Raw genomic sequence first — 21,911 nt, 5'->3', positions numbered from 1 at the left:
TACAATTTCTGAGTTCATACATTTCAAAAATTTTCACTCCATTTTGTATATTTACTTATCAATATATGTTATGATTTTTTAGTACAAATCAAGCTAATAGCAAAAATAGATAAAAATATGATTGTGATTTTAAATTAAAATTTCGATAAACAATAGCTATAACATTTAATATAATTTAAAGGTTTGGTAATTTGTAAAACGAAAATCTATTTTAAACCAATATTTAGGCCTTTTCTCCTTCCTTAAAAGAAGCCGACAAAGCACTTTTCCCCTGTAAATTCAACGTTCAAACTCACAAATTACGATTCTTTCAAATGTTTTCTTCTTTCATAATCCAACTTTCGATCTCTAATCAATCTTTTTCTTAAGCCAAAACCAAAATCCCCAATTTTTAGGGTTCCTAATCCACCCAAAAAAGCTCAAAATCTTCAAAAAGATCCATTTCTCAGAGCACTGTTTATTGGATATTTTTTCTTAAATCAACTTTTTTCGAATACCCTTTTGAGTTCTGATGAAAACCCATTAATTTTCTTGGTTAGTTTGGTAGTTTTTCAGACACCCTTTTGAGTTCTGATCAAACCCTGAAATTTGCTTGGTTAGTATTGTGGTTTATTTTATTTTATATGATCGAAGATGTATAGCAATTTCAAGGAGCAAGCAATTGAGTACGTAAGGCAAGCAGTGCAAGAGGACAATAGTGGAAACTATGCAAAGGCATTTCCGTTGTATATGAATGCATTGGAGTACTTCAAGACCCATTTGAAGTACGAGAAGAATCCTAAGATTAAGGAGGCAATTACCCAGAAATTTACAGAGTATTTACGCCGGGCGGAGGAGATTAGGGCTGTGTTGGATGAGGGTGGGAGTGGGCCTGGTCCAAATGGAGGAGATGCTGCTGTAATTGCTAAGCCTAAGACTAAGCCTAAGGATGGTGAGGATGGTGAGGATCCTGAGCAGTCTAAGCTAAGGGCTGGGCTTAATTCAGCAATTGTTAGAGAAAAACCTAATGTGAAGTGGAATGATGTTGCTGGATTGGAGAGTGCTAAACAGGCGTTGCAGGAAGCTGTCATTTTGCCTGTGAAATTCCCTCAGTTCTTCACAGGTGTGTGTCTGTTAGCTTTTGTTGGATTTTCTTTTTGTGTCTGTAATTGCTGCATTTTGCTAGTAAAGATTGTTGCTTTGATTGATGGTTTCCTTATGATTCTGAAGTAGCTTAAACACAATTATTTTTTGGCATAATACATAAACAGACACTCAAACATGTCCTTAGCTAGAAAGTAAGCACTCCATCTTGACACTGCAACTCGTCTCCACCGTGTCCGATGAACACTCTAACTTACAAAATGATCATCTGGACACCTACATAATTTAAGAGCTACACCAGTGCAGGGTATCCACGAGACATAGTGGGGACAAGTTGGAGTCTTTAGTTGCCAGGTGAGAGCTGAGGCCAAGTTTGAGCGTCTGTTTATGTATTATGCCTTTAGTTTTCTTGGATGAAGGAAGTAGCAATATGATGTTAAAGGTATTATAGTGCTTATTATGCAGTGGGTATTATAGGCAGTTATACGGAGTTTTATGTTGCAAACCATACACTGTGGAGTATTAGTTAGAAGACACTTATGTCGTAATTGGGGTAACATGGGTTCCAATAGTTCTAGTTTTTAACTTCTGTAAAGAAGTAGGTTTAAGTCTTTACCAATTGTATATTTTAAGCCTTTCAATTTGGGGACCACAATGTGCCAGGTTAGTCTGTGGATAGCTGAATATGAGTAAAAAAATGAATTGCTTTTTGTTGAGCATGTTTAAGAATTTCTTAGGTTATTAGTGCTGTTGTGGATGAGTTAACTTCTCTACATTCTAAATGTCTCTCAACATTTGTGTGAGCGCGTCCGTGCGTGCGTTTTGAAATGTGAAGTTCGGTAAAGAAAATGCTGAAGTCCACAATGAAGAAGGCTAGGCTGCCAAAGGGCGTTAGGTACAATTTTGAGAGTCTCATGACTAGATTCCTGAAGAGCCTTGATGTGAAGGTGGAAGTTCTTCGCCTGTGACTGCGTGATCTTGAGAAAATGGTCTTCTATACTTGGGTGACTGATTGGTTAATTGCCTTGCTTAGCAATTAGAGACAGTTAGTTGTCTGGCTTTTTCTTTTGGAATTTCGCTTTATACATGTTACAGCTCCTCCTAGCTCAACCAAAAAAGTTGTAGTGGGATAAAAATCATTAAGGAAAAAAAACTTGTGAGTATTATATTCTTTTTCTCTGTGTGTTATATTAGAGATGGTTGAGTGGTCTGCAACGTGTGCATGACATAACTTGAGCAATTTTTTGGGTGCTTTTGTTCACAACAGTTTGAGTGTTTTTGTTCTCCTTTCTCGTGTACCTACAGGAAAGAGGCGACCATGGAGAGCTTTTCTTCTTTATGGTCCTCCTGGGACAGGAAAGTCTTACTTGGCGAAAGCTGTTGCTACTGAAGCGGAATCCACTTTTTTTAGGTATTTGTCTTCCTACATGCAATTGTGTTATGTCGTCCATTTTATAGCAAATCGAAGCTATTAACTTCAGATATTTCCTGATTCACTGCAGCTTTTATTTTGTAATACCAAAGGCTGTATTTAAATTGCGAATTTTGTACATCATATCATCTATCATGTGTGAAGAAAAAAAAGATCTTGAGCAAAATGAGGATCTGCTTAGCATCCCTTAAGATTATAAAGGAAAATTTCAGAATACCAATAAGAAGTCGGGGGAGAAGATGTACCATTTTCTTGTTAGGTTCTTATTTAATTTCCTTTGTATTTTTTTTTTTTGGCCTTCCTGTCTCATAATTTCTTTATCTTTATAGTTCTATGACCTTCCTTTCTCATATTTTTTTGTTTATTTTCTTCTTTGCATGAACGATGTTTTGATGTAATTTGGTGCTTGAGTCAAGGATCAGTAGTAGTAAGAAACGTAAAAGGGCTCAATGACTAAATACGGAATGTGGTTCAATATCCAAGTCAACTAGGAGTCTTTTACATTGCCTTTGTTTTCCTTCTTGGAGTGTGGGATGGTGCTTGTGCCTTTGCGTGGAGTTGGCTGATGTAAGCCTCTTTATATGCTCAGTACGTCAAAAAGTTTGTGTTTTGTTTGAATCTCAATTAACTCCTGCTAATTTACCATCTTGGTCATGATCCATTGGCCTTGTAGTTTCGTGGGTGTTGCTCCTTATTTGTTGTGGGAAATGACTGTCTGCTCATAAAATATAGTATTTGTATTAGCTTTATTTTTGTTGAGATTTTATGGTTCTTTTGAGTGTCTACCTCCCATGAGGTTCTTTTCCTCCAGAAATGGCATATCTGGGTTGTCTCCCTCGGTGGTGTATCACTTGCAGATTTATACATCTAAGACAGAATCTGATGTTGGAATTGCTTGATAAATATAGTCTGGTATCCAGGGGTGTTGAATGTTTTGACTTGGTACCAATTTTATGGAGTAGTTGTGCCATAGAGGTACATCCACCCTTAAGTCATAATATAAATGTCTTTGCATGTGTATCTTAGGAAGTATTCAGGGTGTGAAGACTATAGTCTAGCATAAGGGGATGACCAATGAGTTGTGGGGGTTATTGGGATGCCTAACATCTTGTGAATAGAGACAACCAAGCTATAGAATGTGATATTATTGGATTGATGCCTTTTTAGAAACAAAATATAATATGTACATAGTACAATGACCCTTTTCCTGAAATTCTAATATACCCGGCTTCCATTTTGCGGGCGATGTCAAGATTCCTGATTCCTTGAATGATTCTATACCTGCAAGTATTCTGTGAAATCTCTGCAGTTCTCAGTGGTAATATATCTTCCATTTGCACTATCTAATTTCTCGTTTAAATTTGCACATAATCATCTTGATGGAGGCTTATAAACATGAATTGCTAACATGAATATAGTCGTCGTGTATCTGTTCTTTGTCAGTTATTTTCTCAGTTTCCCATTTTCAAGAGCTTACGCTGTAAAGTTGGCGAGTGCCAACTGCTATTTTCGTGCAGTGTCTCGTCATCAGACCTTGTATCCAAGTGGATGGGTGAAAGTGAAAAGCTAGTTTCGAACCTCTTCCAAATGGCTCGAGAAAGCGCTCCATCCATTATATTTGTTGATGAAATTGATTCCTTGTGTGGGCAGCGAGGAGAAGGAAATGAAAGTGAAGCTTCTCGACGTATTAAAACAGAACTCCTTGTGCAGATGCAGGTAATTGATCTATCATATTTCATAGCTATGATGTGGTTCCTGGACCTCTCGTAACCAACTTCGACCTATCAGAAAGAAAAGATGAAGAGAAATCCCCTTGGCTATAGATTTCTTTTTCTTATTTAATTTGCTTTTTCAGGGTGTTGGTCACAATGATGATAAAGTTCTTGTACTTGCGGCAACAAATACACCCTATTCCCTAGATCAGGTGAAGAATGATCTGCACTTTAAAGTTGTGGATCTTAGAAATTTATTGCTGACGGAAATTGTCCTCTACAGGCTATACGGCGAAGATTTGATAAGCGTATCTACATTCCGCTCCCTGATTTGAAGGCACGGCAACACATGTTCAAAGTAAATCCCGCCTTTAAATGAAACTACTTCATAAAAAAAAATGTTCAAAGTAAAATCCTGTTCTGTGATTTTTCTTGGAAAGTGAAGTTCAAGGAAATATATTGCAAGTCGATTTGTGAGAGCTAGATTTATTTAGATTGGCTCATTACACGTGCAGGTTCATTTAGGTGATACCCCCCATAACTTGAACGAGTGTGACTTTGAAGACCTGGCCCGTAAGACAGAAGGTTTTTCTGGTTCAGATGTTTCTGTTTGTGTAAGTCTCCTTAATGAATTTGCCTTGATGCCCACAATGTTTTTGTCTGGTTTGTACTGGAGGTAACAAAGGCGGGAATTCCTCAATGTTCTCGTCATATATTATATACTTATTCTTCTTGGACAGGTCAAGGACGTGCTATTTGAACCTGTACGTAAGACACAAGATGCTGTGTTCTTTACTCAAACTTCTAATGGTACCTGGATTCCATGCGGACCGAAGCAACGGGGTGCTGTGCAGACAACTATGCAGGAACTTGCTGCTAAAGGACTCGCGTCCCAGGTAGATATTTGGGACACATTTATAGTTTGAGATCACTGCCATACGTAGTTTTTTTTATTTGGCTGCAACTTTACCTTTCTCAATAAAAAAGTTCTTATGAGTTTTAGCTGGAATATATTGGGGCCGGGGCGTACGACTGCACATGTCTGGAAATTTGACTTCTTTTGATTCACTAGTAATACAGTAATTAAATGTGATTCTCGCATAAAGGTCTGCACATCATATGATTTTGTTGAACTAAAATGTAAGAAGAGATTGTGCTTTTAATGAACTACATCTAATAGCTGATATTAGAATTAACAACAACGACAACAGACCTGATGTGCTCCCACAAGTAGGGTCTGAGGATTGTAGAGTATACGCAGACTTTACCCTACTCTTGTTAGGTAGAGAGGGGTAATTTCCGGTAGATCCTCTGCTCTAGAAAAAGAATTACCTAGTAAATATTCTAGTCTGAAGTTCTGATATGGCTTTACATAAACTGTCTCCTTATCTGCCGGGACTAGTTATAAACAGCTTGCTGATTAATGCCCTTGCAGATCATCCCGCCACCCATTACAAAGACTGATTTTGATAAGGTTCTTGCTCGTCAAAGGCCAACAGTTAGTAAATCCGACCTTGAAGTGCATGACAGATTCACGAAGGAATTTGGAGAAGAAGGTTGAAGAGATTGATGTGTTTCCGATAACTACTACGCCTGGAGTTGCCGTGATTTGTATTTTTTCTCCCTTCTACTTGTCTGAAAAATTTGCGATTTTCAAAGGTTCTTCAAATGGGAGAGATTGACATTGTTTACCTTCTTGGATTGTATCAGTTTTAGCTTTGCATGTATTTATCAATGTCAAGACAGAACATTTTGCTAGTATTTTTGTTGTATTTCCTTTTAAAATACTAATTGCAATTACTTTGTAATCATTTCATGAGCATTCCTACTTACCTTCTGAAGTTACTGACTCAAAGTGTGCTCAAAGTTCATGACTGGTGCAAGCTTCATCTTCGAATGGATCTGACGCGTGTGTGCCAATTTTCACTATTATGAGTCAGTTGATTTCGATTAAACGAGATCGCCCCAGAGAAGAATGTACCCCAGATAAGAATGTGCCCATGAAGGTGTCATCAGATGTTGTAGAACAAGTTAAGCAAAATTGCTTGAAAAATGGAATCATAGGTACTTTGGCTAAGGGCAGGACCAACTACTCCAAGAACAGTTATCAATACACTAGTTATTGGTATAAATGACATGAAGAAATGTATATCTTATAACAAATCATATTGATCTAATCATTTCAGATATTTACATAAATGCAAATCAATCCCCAAGTGTTTGAAAGTAGCAAGTATCACTGTGGAATTAGTCGAGGTGCATGCAAGCTGACCTGAATATCATGGACATACTAGAGGCCTCCCCTCACAATTTCAAGAACCTAGGGTTGACCGCGGATGCATATTTGTGGAAAATCTAGCACATATGTGCAGCCTCTCTTTGATTTCAAGTCTGATGCATAGGCCAGCCAAGTCAGCAGAAGCAAAAGCTTGGCGAATATGTACTAGGCAGATGCTACTTGCAGCAATGCATAAGAAGTTACAATATATGAGGTTAAACCTACAACATAAGAAGAAAACAGTGAGGAATCCGTCATTTTTTATAAAATATGAGGAAAAACCTGAGATGTTTCAACTCATTGAGTCGATTCTGATACAGAATCGACTCATCAGTTAGATAAACTTCAGTAATGTAGCAAAGCATAAACACAGTTAATGGTTCTAACCTGTATCTGAATATAGATTTATGGGGTAGCAAGAAATCTCTGAAGTGTCAGCCGTTGTCAAAAGGCGTTACTGAATGGTCCTTCCTGGACTCTGAACAATTCCACATCCTTCATGAGTTTGACATGCTCAAGGTTAGGTTCAAATTAAAACATAATCAGAAAGAGGGCTAGAAATGAAAGAGCTGCCAGTTGGTCATCATTGTTGTTGCAAGACCACCTTTCCTACAGAATGCAGCATTACGAGCAGCAAGACCAGAAAAAACATGTTGAACAAAATACCTGATGACATACTTCGATTCTCGGTAAGCGACAAGAGGCTCTGACATTCTTTATCTGCAGGAAAGAAAACCTCCACTCAAATTAATTCTTCTGAGTTTCTGATTGTTTTCTGTAAGGCGGATCGCGATTGATCAACTGCTCTTAAAAATCAGCCAAAATGACACCATTTCTATCCCTCAGTCCGTAAGTAAAATTACTTGAATCTGTAGATATGTGAAGTTGGAAAATTCTCTGTTTCTTCCTCTAGACTGTGCAGTATCAAAGTTTGAATCCATGAACAAAATAACCGTGAGTCATAGTATTATCTGGGGGCTGATAATTGATGCAACTTCGGGTATAGGCCTGTCAGCTAAAGCTCCATTAGTTAATGGTGCCTTTGCTTATACAGGAACCAACTGTGATATGCTGCTATCTCTTTGTCTATTCGAAGAGCTTGAATTCACCAATAATCACCGCAAGAACATAGACCTCCTTTAAAGTGATGGAATCTATTTGAATCCCTGACGACTATTTGCCTTCCTTCTATCTTTGATATTAATTTAATAACAGTGTGACAGTCGCCACAAACTCTGAGATTCTTCACTATCTGAATGGGAATTCCTGGAGGCGCGGCAATCAATCCAAAAGCAATAGCTAACCTTTCACTGTGCCGAGAAAGAATGGTTTCTTTATGTTCATCTTCCACATCATGAAGAACATAATTTGTATCCGGTTGATATCCTGCATCCTTCAATCGGCCACGTAACTCTTCGAGTTTCATGTATATACTGTCAGATAGGGGATGTGAAACATCACCAGCCATGAATGAGTAGGTCTTATTCTTAACCTCAATCCAGCTATACCCAATCTCCTTTTTTACTTTTCTCACATCCATTAGTTTCCTTACTTTCGCTCTTTCTTGCCAATCTCCAGTTGCAGCATAGAGATTGGATAGGAGGACATATGCAGCTGAGTCCTGAGGCTGAAGAGAAATGAGATTCTCGGCCGCCAATTTCCCCAGCTCTACATTGCGATGAACTCGACTTGCTGCCAGAAGAGTACGCCACACAATTGCACCAGCAGGAAATGGCATTTTATTGATAAGAGACATGGCTTTATCCAGCATTCCAGCTCGGCTATACAAGTCTACCATGCAAGAGTATATCTCCATTTTTGGTGAAATATGAAAGTCGTTTACCATCATCTCAAAATATTTTTGACCTTCATTTAGCAGTCCAGCATGAGTACAAGCAGAGATAACTCCTATGAACGTTATATTGTCCATATCTAAATTCCTTTTCCGCATTTCCTCGAATATCTTTAGAGCTTTTCTTCCATAACCATGTTGGGCATATCCTGATATCATTGAGTTCCATGATACTAAGTCTCTTTCTGGTTGTCTCTTGAAAATCTCATTAGCACTTTCTATGTTTCCTCTCTTAGCATACATAGTTACCAAGGCACTGCTCACACACAAGGCATTACTGTGACCTGATTTGATCGCGCTACAGTGAAATTGTTTTCCTTGCTCCACTGATGCAATGGAAGTAACACACGCATTGATGACACTAGAGAAGGTAAACTCATTTGGCCTGACCCCATCTTTGACTAATTGTCGGAAGACTCTGACAGCACCTTGAATGTCTCCTTTTTGCGCATAACCAGATAACATAGCAGACCATGTAATAATGTCCTTCTCATCAATCTCTTCAAAAACTTTCGCAGCCTCATCAGTATCTCCTGTTTTCACATAGGCGTCTAATAATGCAGTTCCGACAGTAGGTGAGCTCTGGTACTCAGTTTTGATGACTTCTGCATGTACTTGGAACAGCGAAATAGACGGATGAGCTGCAAGAATAGTAGAATAAGTGAAATCGTTTGGCCTTATCCCATCCTTTTTCATTTGGCAAAAGAGATTCGCCGCTTGCTCTGGTCTATTATTCTGCATATACCCGCCAATCATTGCGGTCCAAGAAACCACATTCCTGAATTTATGCATTATAGAGAATAACTTGAAGGCATCATCCATCTCTCCAGACTTAGTATAAGAGACCATGAGCGCTGTTCTGATGTTATTGTCAAAATAGAACCCGTTCTTCATAACTCGACCATGAAGCTGTCTTGCAAAAACCAATTCTTTAAGGTTAGTACATAATTTAACAGCTGTAACATAAATCGATCGCGTCATATCCACACCTGCAAGTCTCATCTTGTGGAACAACTTAAGTGCTTCGGAGTAAAGCCCATTAGTCACCAGACCAGCTATCATACCATTCCAAGATACTTCATTCCTATCTCCCATAACCTCAAATACAGTTGTAGCCTCTCTAACCATCCCGTATTTCAAATACATGTTAATCAAAGAATTCCCAACAGACGTTATCGCCTCAAAACCACACTTGATAACCATACTATGCACTTGAATCCCTTCTTCAACTACACATTTATCAGCCAAAACTCCAAGAACTGTCGCGAAAGTAAACCCATTAGGCTTAACCCCTCCAACTAACATTACACGAAACACTTGTAACGCTCTATCAACCAACTTATTACACGAATAACCCGAAAGTAATGAAGTCCAAGTCACAACATTCTTGTTATCCTCCATTTCATCAAAAAATTTCTGACCATCATCAACATTCTCCATTTTCATATACATGTCAACAAGTGAAGTCCCAACACTAACATGGTCAAAGTAACCAGATTTAACACAAAGAGTATGCACCTGTTTACCAAAAAACAAATCAAACACACAAGCAGAGACCTTTAATATACAAGAAAGACTCGCCCCATCAATCAAAAATCCATTACGATGAATACCCACAAACAGATTCAGAGCTTCTACATTGAAACTATTCCGGGAGTACTCAAATAACAAGTGATTGTTCAAAGAAACTCTCTGAGACTTTTCATCAAACACTTGGTGTGCAGAGAGATAATTTGAAGATACAGAACAACTTGTTTGAGCTTCTTCTTCAAAATCAATGGCGAATGAATGAGAACAACAATGGGTGTTCAATGGATTCTTGAAATGCAGAAAAGGCCTAACTTTTTCCAAACACGACCTTAGAATCATTGCCGGTTTGTTTGATTTACAGTTGGAAACTGAAATTTAAGTAGTACTACTATGTTTTTAAAAAAAATATATAATTTCACGTAGCAATATTAAAGTTTGATTAAATTTTATTTTCAAAAATTGTATTTTGTAAAAAAAAAGTTATTTGGTGTTTAAAGTTCGTACGAGAGGTTCGACTACAAGTTTTTTTTCATATGTATTTAATTTAAAATTACTAGATTAATTTTTTTAAAAAATTAATTCAAATAGGTTACACAAAAAAATTTACTAAATTAATATAGACGGAATTATAATATATAATTATTTTTAGACGTATTATTTAATCGATAAATTTATAAAGAGTGTTTTCATATTTAGTAAAGATTAATTTTGAGTTGTATCTTACTAATTTATACATCATATTTATTAAATATTTGCATTAAAAAATAATATTTTATTATACATAAAGTATATTGAATACATTAAAATCATATATCCTATTAAATTATGTATCATATTTATTAATTTATATAAAAAAAATAGATTCATTATATACAAAGTACAATGTATGTGTATGATTCATTGCAACTCTCTATTTATTAAAACATTATAAAATAAATTCAATGATTCATTGTAAAAATACATTTATTTTTCCTATTTTTAATTGTTTTTCAATAATTAAATATTATTCATTAAATCTTTACTAAGAACATTCATTCAATATATAAAGGTGAGAGAATAAACTATATACAAACAACCTAGGAAATTCCTTAAAATTATATCAAAAAATAGCTTTTCATTTAAAAATATTATCTTTAAAAAATTATTAATTTATTAAATATTAACAAATATTTTTATAAAAATACTCATTTACCTAAAGTCGTAAACTGACTCGAACATTGTTACTATAGTAAAAAGAAAAACTCTGTCCCATAACTTTATGTTCACTAACCAAAAACAAAAAATTATTTTATGTGTGCGCCTTTGTCTTCTCTCAATTTTTTTTTTACCCTACAAAAAATTCTGTTTTTTTTTTTTCTGTTTTGTGTCACAAGACTTGAATAGTCTAGTAATTTTTTGATTATATTCTTCTACTTTTTTTGCAATTTTTTTTTTCAGTCTTTAATCTTTTTATTAGATTTGACAGTTAGCAAAATCATTGGATTTTGCATTAAAAATCTCTTTTTTAAAAATAAAACTTCAACCCCACTTCACCTTTTACTTTCAAAATCTAGGGTTTTTTTTAAAATTTTTGGAACTGAATTAATCAAGATCATTTTTTTGTCCAAATTTTACTCCTTTTTGGGTTTTTCCCCCCCTTTTTTTTGTTTTTCTCAACTAGGGTTTTATCTCTTTACTTTTTTTTTTCTTGTGGGGGTAATTTCATTTTTGTTGTTGTGTTTGATTTTGGGGTTTCTTCTTTGGTATGTTGATTTTGAAGTTGTGGGGTTTTTGTTTTTTGAGTTTAGAGTGAAAAAGGTGGAGTCTTTGGGGTTAAGCAGCAAAGAAATCAAGAATTTGAGAATTTTGAAAGATGATTGCTGAGAAACCTACTTGGATTAGACATGAGAGTATGCAGATTTTCTCCATTGATATTCAGCCAGGTGGTCTTAGGTTTGCCACTGGTGGTGGTGATCATAAGGTAACTGTTTTTTTATTCTTGTTTTTTTTTGTCTGGCTTTATTAACTTTTAGCTATTCATTGGTTGGCGTAGGGGAAATTTTAGTTAAATATTTTGCGAGCTATGTGCTAACAGTTTTAACTAGTTGATGAACATGGTTTCTGTTACTATCTACTGTCTTCATGTACTTCGACCATGGTGCATTTATTGTTCCTTTTTTAATAGGGTGCTTTATCATGCTTTGTATTGAAGCACTTCACTTCAATTATTTCTTTTTTGTTCTTCTTCGATATGCTTTTCCAAGCCGAGGATCTATGTGAAACAAACCTCTCTACTACCCTAGCCAGACTCAACTTGTGGGATTTAGCAGGGTGGTATGTTGTTGTTGATGATGGACATTTTTAGTTTATCCTGGATTTTGGAACCTGAACAATTGAAGTTGGTTCTGAATTCAATTAGTTCATCTTTAGTCTAGTACTAACAAATTTTCATTAGTTGGAAACTGTAAGGTTATTTTTTTTTCAATAGTGAAATGAAGATTGAGATTATATTATCTCTATGTGATCAAGGTTCTCAAGTGTTGGGGAGTTTAAAGTATGTTTCGTCCTTGTAAGAAATGCTATTTCATGAAAGGTTACTGGATTAGTTTTCTTGGGGTGGGTGGGTGAGGATTGTGCAAATTAGTTGAAGATCTAGCTTTTGGTATCACTTCTGATCCTCTGTAAAGGCATCTTTTTGCTTCTGTGTGGTTTATTATCTGTACTTAGTTTTGTTTGTTAGAGTGAGGAGCTTCTATCTTGATACTCATATCTGTTTTCTGCATTACTGCAGTATACTGTTACTAACGTAGTACTTCGCATTATATGCATTTAATCTTCAGGTTCGGATATGGAACATGAAATGTGTGGGTAAGGACTTGGAAGCGGATGAATCTACACCAAAACTTCTTGCCACACTACGTGATCATTTTGGGTCAGTGAACTGTGTTAGATGGGCAAAACATGGTCGGTATGTTGCTTCTGGCTCCGATGACCAGGTGATTCAAGTCCATGAGAGGAAACCTGGCTCAGGAACCACAGAGTTTGGTAGTGGAGAGCCTCCTGATGTAGAGAACTGGAAAGTTACCATGACATTGAGAGGACACACTGCGGATGTGGTAATGAGACTGATCTTTTAGCTTCTAAATAACTATATTGCTTGCTATGCAAATCATTTCTTTTTGATAACTGTTGTGTTAGACCGCACATGCGTGCATCTCGACTAATTTCACGCAATTCCCACCACCTCCTAATCCCTAGTGTTTGGATTTGAACCTCATGGTGCTGAACTGACATCATTGACCACACCCTTGGGTGCTCAAATCATATTAGTTTTGACAAACCTCTTTCTTAATATCCTATATTTGGCTCTCACTGTGATAGTAAGATCTGAGAACTTTGTCATTCAGTGGACCTTGAAATCATTTGAGTTCATATTTGCTTCTGAATAGATGCTTATATTGTCTAACCATGTACCTTACTAACCAATCGGGTTTCTCTTTCCATGTTTAAAGTAGGTGGATCTAAATTGGTCTCCAGATGACTCGACATTGGCTAGTGGTAGTATGGACAACACCATCCATATCTGGAATATGAGCAATGGTATATGCTCTGCTGTTCTGAGGGGTCACTCTAGTCTTGTTAAAGGTGTCACCTGGGATCCGATTGGTTCATTTATAGCTAGTCAATCAGATGATAAGACTGTCATAATTTGGCGAACAAGCGACTGGAGCCTTGCTCATAGAACTGAAGGTCACTGGGCAAAATCTGTGAGTTTCTTTTACTCTTAAAATTTTATTTTATGTTTATTCTGAAACTTATACCCTAACAATTGTGTCTTTTTTTCAGCTTGGATCGACCTTCTTTAGGCGTCTTGGATGGTCACCCTGTGGACACTATATAACTACTACTCATGGTTTTCAAAAGCCTAGGCACTCTGCTCCTGTTCTGGAGAGAGGGGAATGGTCTGCCACCTTTGACTTCTTAGGACACAATGCTCCTATTATTGTCGTTAAGTTCAATCATTCTATGTTTCGGAGGAATTTGGCTAACGCTCAGGAAGTGAAAAATGCTTCTCTTGGATGGTCAAATGGTTCTTCAAAAAGTGAAGGAAAAGAGTCCCAACCCTACAATGTCATTGCTATAGGAAGTCAAGATCGCACCATAACTGTCTGGACTACAGCAAGTCCACGTCCTCTTTTTGTTGCCAAGCATTTTTTTGCTCAAAGTGTTGTGGATTTATCATGGTAAGTTAGCTCATAGCATCATCAACATTGGTCTTTTTCGCAACAGTAAAGACATTTTTTATCTTGAATTGTCTTTGTTCTTTTTTGGCTTTGTTTCAGGATATAATTTTCTCTGTGCAGGAGCCCTGATGGATATTCACTGTTTGCATGTTCTTTGGATGGAAGTGTAGCCACTTTCCATTTTGATGAGAAAGAACTTGGTCATCAGCTATCCGATGCTGAATTAGAGGAGTTGAAGAGAAGCCGCTATGGTGATGTTAGAGGTCGACAGGCAAATTTAGCTGAAAGTCCAGCACAACTGTTGCTTGAAGCAGCAGCTGCAAAGCAGACTTCAAGCAAAAAACTAACTACGGTTCTTCCGCAAGTTCAAGCAACGTCAAAATCATCTGTTGATTTGGGTAGTGTGGTGATTGTTCCCAAACCACAATCTGATAATGGGAAAAAGACTGAAGGAGTTAACAGTGATAGTTTAGCTAAACCCGCAGCTTCTACACGCTTGTCAAGTCCTGTGAAACAAAGAGAGTACAGAAGACCTGATGGTCGAAAGAGGATAATCCCAGAATCAGTTGGTTTTCCTATCCCACTGGAGAACACCTCTGGAATTGCTCAATCTCCTGTTGTTGAATTTCCTAATATGACAGTGGAGCAAAGGAAAGATGATAATGGTATGGTACTGTCTGGTGCTAGTGTTAGAGATGGATTTGCAAGGAAAACAGTTAGTGTCAGTGCTGATCAAAGGGAGCGCTCAGGTGTAACTGCTAGAGCTACCATCAGTGATAGCCTCATCATTGAGAAGGTTCCACCTTCTGCATGCAAGGATGGAAGTGTCGGCATTGAACAGATGGGAATTGTCAAGGATCCTCCTCATTCGGGTACTGGTGGTACACTTTTAATCAGGGTTTTTGATAATAAAGAAGGGGTGGACATTGGTCCAATTTGCTTAGAGGCTCAATCCAGAGAACAAGCTGCCAATGATGTTTTGGGGACAGGAAATTCATTTGTAATAAAAGAAACTGAGATACTTTGTTCCAGAGGCGCTCAAACTCTCTGGTCTGACCGGATTTCTGGAAAAGTTACTGTTTTGGCTGGAAATGCCAACTTTTGGGCTGTGGGATGTGAAGACGGCTGCATTCAGGTGAGTTTCAAAAAGTTTGAACTACACACGTTATACTGTTTTCTGCACGATTGATTCTATCATTTGGACAAGTATCTTAGATGTTGATTGGTGGAATGAATCTGATTCTTTTATTTCCACTCATTTTCTGGTTATCTTCTGCTTTTGTATGTTGACTTTGTAGGGACTACACAAAAAATAAATTGACATGCAAAATCAGCAAGTGAATGTTTAGATTTAATTTTACCCTTTTCTTCCAGACTATCAGTCATGGGAATTCTCCCCTCTTCGCCAAGACGAGAAGTAGACTTGGGGGAGATTAAATTGATCTTCATAACACTTTGGACTTGATGACGGCTCCTCTTATCTAGTCCTTCCCTTTTTCCAGCTTTTCAAAATTTATTTTCCCCATTTCTGTCAGTTCTCTTCGCCTAATGAACAGACTGGCTTCTTGCCTTTGTGCTTTTCTCTTCCTCCCCTATCCCTGGGTGTTGTGCGTGTTAATTGATCTGTACATGCCTGAGTACCGTGAATCAGATTTTTGGCCTAAAATGCTGTCATCCAAATCCTTTACCTGCAGTTCTACTGCTTTTCAAGAAAGTGAAACATTTATTACTGCTGTAGTCTTCCCTTCTTTTGTGTTTGTCTGTTGCAAATCATCTCCTTGAGTTTTGCCCTCTTTACATCTATCATCACATTTTACATGAGTTAGGTTCGGTCTTTCCTAATATATACTGCCTCCATTTCATTTTATGCGACTCAATTTGACTAAGCAGAGTCTTAAGAAAGAAATGGTGACTTTTGAAACTTGTGGTCTTAAACATGCCTAATATCTGTGTAACTATAAAAGCTTGTCATTAACTTTTGAACGCTCAAGGTTGATTTGAGGACAAAAAAAGGGTTGCATTATTACATAGATCTCAGTTATTTCTTTGTGCTGCTAAAGATTCTTTTATTTGCTTGCTTACTCCAAATATTCCTCAAGTTGTATAATATATATATATTCTTATTCTCATCTTTGCTTGTAATAAGATTTATACAAAATGTGGCCGACGTGCCATGCCGACCATGATGATGGGATCTGCTGCAGTATTTGTTGATTGTGATGAATCTTGGAACTTTTTGCTCGTCACAAGGAAAGGTTCATTACATCTTTGGGATCTATTCAACCGGAAGTGTCTCCTTCAAGACTCGTTGGCGTCCCTTATGAACTCAGATCCCAAGGCAAATGCAGGTGAGTAATAAAAGTCCCAAGATTTAATTCATGTGTCTTCTGGCAGAGAATTGTGCTCCTTCTTTTTAAGCATTGCGACTGAGAACTGTGTTTTTCCTCTTTTATGCCTTGTCCTCAAGGGGATATTACTTCGCTTACAAGCTGACCGTTGTCCTGTTAAGTGTACTGCTGGAAGTAACATTTTCTAGTATTTCGCTGCACAAGAGCTGCAGTCATTTGTTTCTTTGTTGATTCATTAAATCCAAAATTGGACCAACATATTGCATCGTCTTAGCTGCATTTCATATCTTTTAACTTTTTCTTGATTTGTTAACAGGCACAATCAAAGTGATAACAGCAAAATTATCAAAATCTGGTTTTCCTCTTGTTGTCCTGGCCACACGGCATGCATACCTCTTTGATATGAGCCTCATGTGCTGGCTGAGGGTTGCAGATGATTGTTTTCCGGCTTCAAATTTTTCAAGCTCCTGGAGTTCGGGCTCATTGCATGGTGGTGAACTAGCGGCACTGCAGGTGGATGTTAAGAAGTTCCTGGCTAGAAGACCTGGCTGGAGCAGGTCAATGTCCATGTTTAGTCTGTATCTTACTATATTAGCATGTTGAAATGTTATCAGTTACAGTGTGACTTTTGCTGTTTGAATAACTGTACAGTTGGCATTTATGTGTAAGTTTCTTGCCTAATTTTGTTTTGGCGGCTCATCTCTCTTACTAAAGTTTGTGCATCTGCAGAGTCACTGATGATGGGGTACAAACACGTGCTCATTTGGAGTCTCAATTGGCGTCTGCTCTTGCTTTGAAGTCTCCTAGTGAATATCGTCAATGCCTTTTATCCTACGTTCGGTTTTTAGCAAGGTCTGTCATGTAATCCTTCGGTGATACGGAATCTTCATTTAGTACTCCCTTTGTTTCAGTTTATGTGACACTATTTCCATTTTAGTTTGTTCCAAAAAGAATGATACGTTGCTATATTTGGAAACATCTAACTATTAACTTCCCATATAACTTAAAGAGAAACATTTATAGCCATACAAATTTTATGGAATGATTAAGACCACAAGTTTCGAAAGTCTTTTTTTTTATATACTTAAAACTTTTTGCCAAGTCAAATTTATCTCACATAAATAGAAACAAAGGGAGTATCCATTTTAATCCATTGGTTAATGTTGGGAACTTCACCTTTAAAGTAAAGTGATTGATTAAGTTGAGAGTTGCAAATGAATGTTTAGTGCTAGATGGGCCTTTGGGTTATGTAAGAAACTTTTAAGTCTGTAGAAATTGTTTTGCCTAAACATTTGACGGGGGCTGGTTTGGAGAAACTAATAATTCTAGTTGAAGTTGGTTGAGAACCATGAGGTCGGAGGTTCAAATCCAAGGCAAAAACACTAGGTGATTTTTTCCCATTTGTCCTAGTCTTGGTGGACAGAGTTAGTTACCTGGTTTCTGTTGGTGGTAGTGGGAGGTGACAGGTAGCAAAAGCTGCCGTGATTCCACGTTGATAAAAAAAGAAGAAAAATTAGTTCTAAGAGCTGAATTTCTGGATTGTGAATGGTGCTATGTTCGTATTTATGTAGTCAGGGTTTACTTTGTTATGGCATGTATAAAATCCTCTCTATATTCATTTATTATTTGTCTAATTCATTTTACTTTTAGTTTTTTTTCCTTTCTGAAGTGTCATAATTGGAGAAAGTCTTGTTTGACTTTAAGTATTTTGCTTTCTGGTATTAGTATATCTCGGCTCTACATGTGTTTTGACTAGTGCAGAAATGTTTTAGTCGGTATTGTCAAAGATGAATTTCCACCTTATTTTAATTCTCGAGTATTAAAACATATGATTGCTCTTTAAATGCAGAGAGGCAGATGAATCACGCTTGAGAGAAGTTTGCGAGAACTTTCTTGGGCCTCCCACAGGGATGGCTGAGGCTGCATCCTCTACGTCAAATAAACCTGCTTGGGATCCTTGTGTACTTGTAAGGGCTTCTCACACTTCTCTTTTACGTATGTATTTCTTTTGGGGATTAGCCCAACTGCGGCTCAACTCCAACAATATCTGCAAATATCTGTTATTGTCTTTGTACATGAGTATGACCTTCCATTTTTCTCCGTCCTCTCTGACCACTTCTTATTCCATCACTACAGAGAAAAATGGTGATAATTAATTAGCATGTTTTTTTTCTTTTTTGAATGATATGAGATATAGTCAAATTTAATGGTGGTGTCCAGGCCATTGCGCGCACCTCGACTATTCCACTGGTACACTTCCCACAGGTGCTGGCTAGCAAGATATCTTCAAATATATTGGATCATGTATTAGAAAAAATAACATCATATTGCAGTTACGTGTGCAGTACTATTGCTTTTTGCAATGTCCAGCTTAATTTTCACATCTGACGAACTATGTCAATACTTTTTTGAATAACTCAAGCTTGAAAGTAGGTTTCATAGTCTAGCGAGAGAGGATTCAATTGTTAATATCTTCCTTGAAATTATGCCAATCTTCTTGCAGCTCAATGTAGGAAGTTGGTGATAAAAAGACCAACGACAGTTGTATTGTTTTAAGATGATGTTTTTGTTTTCTTGGCACCATGTTCATGCAGCATCTTGTTGTTATAATATACCTTCTTTTTATCCGTCACACATATTCTTTCATTTATTCATTTTTTGCTCATACTCGCTGGATTTCATTTTCTCAAAGTGAGATTCTGATCAAAGCTATCCATTTTCAAAATGAAATTCAAGTATTTAGAGATTAGTCTCCATGCTCAGTTACATAAATTGGCTGGCTTTTTATCAAGTTCTTGTTATCCCGACTATTGCAGGGTATGAAAAAGCAGAGACTCCTTCGAGAAGACATACTTCCAGCAATGGCCTCAAATAGAAAAGTACAGCGGCTACTCAATGAGTTCATGGATCTCCTCTCAGAATATGAGATACCTGACACAAATCTTGAACAGAGCAACGTTGCAACCACCACATCAACTGAAATGAATCTCGAACAGACCAAGGTTGCCACCACTACAGATAAAATGGATACTGATCTCCCTATGACTCAAAGAGCAGCCCCCAAGACACTAATAACTGATCCGACACCTTCTACAACTGTTAATGACCGAGATGATCCTGCTCCTCCTGCAGTACAATCAACTGAACATGTTGAGCCTTCTACACCATTGAAAGATCCTATGGACTCCGCTCAAGAAGGAGCTGATGAAGCTAAATCTGTACCGCCTCCAACAGATCAAATGAATTTGGATCCACCTGCATCAGTTGAATCAGAACCATTTCCGTCACCAAAGGAAAAGGTTTCTTGATGTCTATGTTTTCATAATATTAGATGTGATAGGCACCTTAAAGTACTGCTGACACAACAACTGATGCTGTGGACTGTAAAAACGATATTCCACACGCAGCTTCCAGGCTGAATGTCTGAGTGAATGCACCTAGAAGGCGGTATCCAAGGTATGTAACATGATAGACTTTTTGTTGTAGTGGAGTTTGATTATATAGTTTTTACGCCGTGTGAAGTTAAAGGTGTATGTACTCTCTCCCCTAATGAAGACATTCATTGAGGTCTTTGAGCATTCATATTCTAATGTTGAACAGCAGTTCTCAGAACTTGCAATAAGTACATCTAATTGTTTACACATTTGCTTAATGTTGATCTCACAGTTGGTGAAATATGTCTTGTCATTTCTTTAAATGAGCATTTCCTTAAATATATTGATGTAACATCAGTGCTATCGAAGGCACGTTAGCGCGTGGGTGCTTAACGTTGTCATCGATTTTCTCTAGACATACTTTTCCTTGCCAATGAGTAATTCTGAAGAAGCAACTAAACAATTATTTCTCTTTATGCTATTCCCCCCCTTCAATTTTGGTATATTTTGCTAGTTATTCATTAAAGTTAACGCTTTATTTGTGCTTCGCGTTTAAAGCTCCTACAAACCTTTTTTTTGGCTTTTCACCTTTGATTACATTGTACCAATCTCATTATTCTTATAATTTTGAGTTAGGAATAAAGTCGGTGAAATGTGGATTCCTTCAACTATATGTATGTATAAAGTGAGAGAGAATATAAGTTATTCATATTTGTGAGTATTGAAACACACAACGATGTTGAATTGGCCTTCACACATCTATTGTCGATTGGAAACATATATTTGGCTAGCTCGACATCATGTTATAATAAAAAAAATCATAATTTAAATATATTTTTGATCATTAATGTTATTTTCGTTACGAAGCTTAGAAGGCGGTTAGTCCACACTATTAATTCAACAAATTTTAACATTGAGTGAGCCCCATAGTAGCAAAATTTAACTAAGTTCTCAAACTTAAATGGTTCAATTCGATTAGACCATTATTCAAAGTGTACAAAAACGAGGTTCACAAATATTCAATAATCATTGAAATTAAGCATGATATACAAATTTATTGGTATCATCAAAAAAAGAAAATTATTTATTATCACATTGAGATATCGTGTCAAAACATTTTTTCCTAAATGTGTGTTCGAAAAGGAGCGGGGTCGGATTTGATATAACAATATAAGTTTTTTCTCAAACGCGTGTCTATCACCCACTTTGTAGGGTTTTTTTTTTATTGTGTAAGGGAGTTGATGATATACTTCATATCGAAATAGAGGCAATACGAGCCTCGTAAAATTTAAGACAAAGTTATACTTGAAGACAAGTTTGAAGTGATAAAATGTTTGTGAATATATATAACCAAACATGAAGTTATTGCACAAATATGGATTGTGGTACACTGGTGGGATTATTTCACCCTTAATCACAGGTCTCGAATTCGAGCTCTGGATATGGAGAAGCCCCTCCTGAATGAGTACTGTAAAACGTGAACTTGGGAGAGAGGGAAGATCTCGTAAAATTTAAACCATATCGTAATATAAATTGTCAATTTAAAGAATAAGTTGGTTGTATTCAGAGATAATAATTTGCAACCCTTGACTTATATTATTATATAGTATAGAAAATAGGTTGATTTGTTTATAAAAAATATTTTCTATGATCTTGAGCGACACACATTACTATATAATGATCGAGATTGATGATTACGATCTCAACCTTCGAAATAGATTCAAAACAAAAATTTAAAAATAAATGAAAATATCATTCATTAATAGCAGAAAAATTATATATTATATTTAGATTTTTTTAAATGAACGTGAAACAAAATTAAAATGAGGATAAAATTAGGAAGGAGACCGTAGAGAATATAAGCTAGTGATATTTGAATTAAAAAATAATAAAAAAAGTATTGTTTTTGGACAAAAATTAGAGTTAATGATAAAAAAGAATATATTTTAATTGCCACATTTTCATTAGTTTGATATCTCAACTATTTATTGTCCTGTCCTATTTGTCTATTTAAATTATCCTACTTTCATGAGTTTCATGCACTTAACTATCATTCGATCTGTATTAGAACACATATCG

The 21,911-nt window shown here is 36.6% G+C and overlaps 3 protein-coding genes across 7 annotated transcripts; 2 read left to right on the top strand and 1 right to left on the bottom strand.

The window, feature by feature from the left end:
- The first annotated feature begins 16 nt into the window (after positions 1-16).
- On the top strand, positions 17-6,038 carry LOC101256349 (protein SUPPRESSOR OF K(+) TRANSPORT GROWTH DEFECT 1). 3 transcript variants are annotated; one of them, XM_004250998.5, is made up of 8 exons: positions 17-1,102; positions 2,389-2,494; positions 4,033-4,231; positions 4,371-4,439; positions 4,511-4,585; positions 4,743-4,841; positions 4,968-5,123; positions 5,663-6,038. In XM_004250998.5, exons 1-8 carry the CDS (start codon positions 634-636, stop codon positions 5,786-5,788), a joined length of 1,299 nt encoding a protein of 432 aa, XP_004251046.1. In that variant the 5' UTR covers positions 17-633; the 3' UTR covers positions 5,789-6,038. The 3 variants fall into 3 exon arrangements, 2 of the variants coding, with proteins under 2 accessions (XP_004251046.1, XP_069147540.1); XR_003244370.2 differs by having other exon boundaries at positions 200-1,102; positions 4,002-4,231; XM_069291439.1 differs by lacking the exons at positions 4,033-4,231; positions 4,371-4,439; positions 4,511-4,585; ... (1 more) ...; positions 4,968-5,123; positions 5,663-6,038 and adding an exon at positions 2,586-2,721 and having other exon boundaries at positions 200-1,102.
- A 282-nt stretch (positions 6,039-6,320) lies between these two features.
- Positions 6,321-10,400, bottom strand: LOC101256059 (pentatricopeptide repeat-containing protein At2g27610). Of its 2 annotated transcripts, none has more exons than XM_010315042.4 (3): positions 7,172-10,400; positions 6,893-7,000; positions 6,321-6,726 (listed from the first exon to the last, which is right to left on the bottom strand). In XM_010315042.4, the coding sequence occupies exon 1, from the start codon at positions 10,224-10,226 to the stop codon at positions 7,611-7,613; it is 2,616 nt and encodes an 871-aa protein (XP_010313344.1). In that variant the 5' UTR covers positions 10,227-10,400; the 3' UTR covers positions 6,321-6,726; positions 6,893-7,000; positions 7,172-7,610. The 2 variants fall into 2 exon arrangements, with proteins under 2 accessions (XP_010313344.1, XP_010313345.1); XM_010315043.4 differs by having other exon boundaries at positions 7,184-10,345.
- Positions 10,401-11,099: 699 nt separating this feature from the next.
- LOC101255760 (protein HIRA) lies at positions 11,100-20,133 on the top strand. Of its 2 annotated transcripts, none has more exons than XM_004250996.5 (10): positions 11,100-11,847; positions 12,707-12,982; positions 13,382-13,633; positions 13,713-14,110; positions 14,231-15,245; positions 16,257-16,458; positions 16,775-17,015; positions 17,188-17,310; positions 18,308-18,425; positions 19,275-20,133. In XM_004250996.5, exons 1-10 carry the CDS (start codon positions 11,740-11,742, stop codon positions 19,764-19,766), a joined length of 3,225 nt encoding a protein of 1,074 aa, XP_004251044.1. In that variant the 5' UTR covers positions 11,100-11,739; the 3' UTR covers positions 19,767-20,133. The 2 variants fall into 2 exon arrangements, with proteins under 2 accessions (XP_004251044.1, XP_069147787.1); XM_069291686.1 differs by having other exon boundaries at positions 11,182-11,847; positions 13,379-13,633.
- The last annotated feature ends 1,778 nt before the right edge of the window (positions 20,134-21,911 follow it).

Source organism: Solanum lycopersicum, chromosome 11 (genome assembly GCF_036512215.1).
Source record: "Solanum lycopersicum chromosome 11, SLM_r2.1".
Lineage (NCBI taxonomy): Eukaryota > Viridiplantae > Streptophyta > Magnoliopsida > Solanales > Solanaceae > Solanum > Solanum lycopersicum.
The sequence above is the reverse complement of the archived record's forward strand: the minus strand, read 5'-3'. Positions and strand labels throughout refer to the sequence as shown.

Excerpts from the sequence above, each read along its gene's own strand:
- LOC101256349 (XM_004250998.5), top strand. The coding sequence starts at position 634 with ATGTATAGCAATTTCAAGGAGCAAGCAATTGAGTACGTAAGGCAAGCA. Across the intron at positions 2,495-4,032 it reads GCGGAATCCACTTTTTTTAG|TGTCTCGTCATCAGACCTTG; the intron begins GTATTTGTCTTC and ends ATTTTCGTGCAG. Across the intron at positions 4,586-4,742 it reads CACGGCAACACATGTTCAAA|GTTCATTTAGGTGATACCCC; the intron begins GTAAATCCCGCC and ends TTACACGTGCAG.
- LOC101256059 (XM_010315042.4), bottom strand. The coding sequence starts at position 10,226 with ATGATTCTAAGGTCGTGTTTGGAAAAAGTTAGGCCTTTTCTGCATTTC.
- LOC101255760 (XM_004250996.5), top strand. The coding sequence starts at position 11,740 with ATGATTGCTGAGAAACCTACTTGGATTAGACATGAGAGTATGCAGATT. Across the intron at positions 17,016-17,187 it reads AGAAGACCTGGCTGGAGCAG|AGTCACTGATGATGGGGTAC; the intron begins GTCAATGTCCAT and ends GTGCATCTGCAG. Across the intron at positions 18,426-19,274 it reads CTTGGGATCCTTGTGTACTT|GGTATGAAAAAGCAGAGACT; the intron begins GTAAGGGCTTCT and ends CGACTATTGCAG.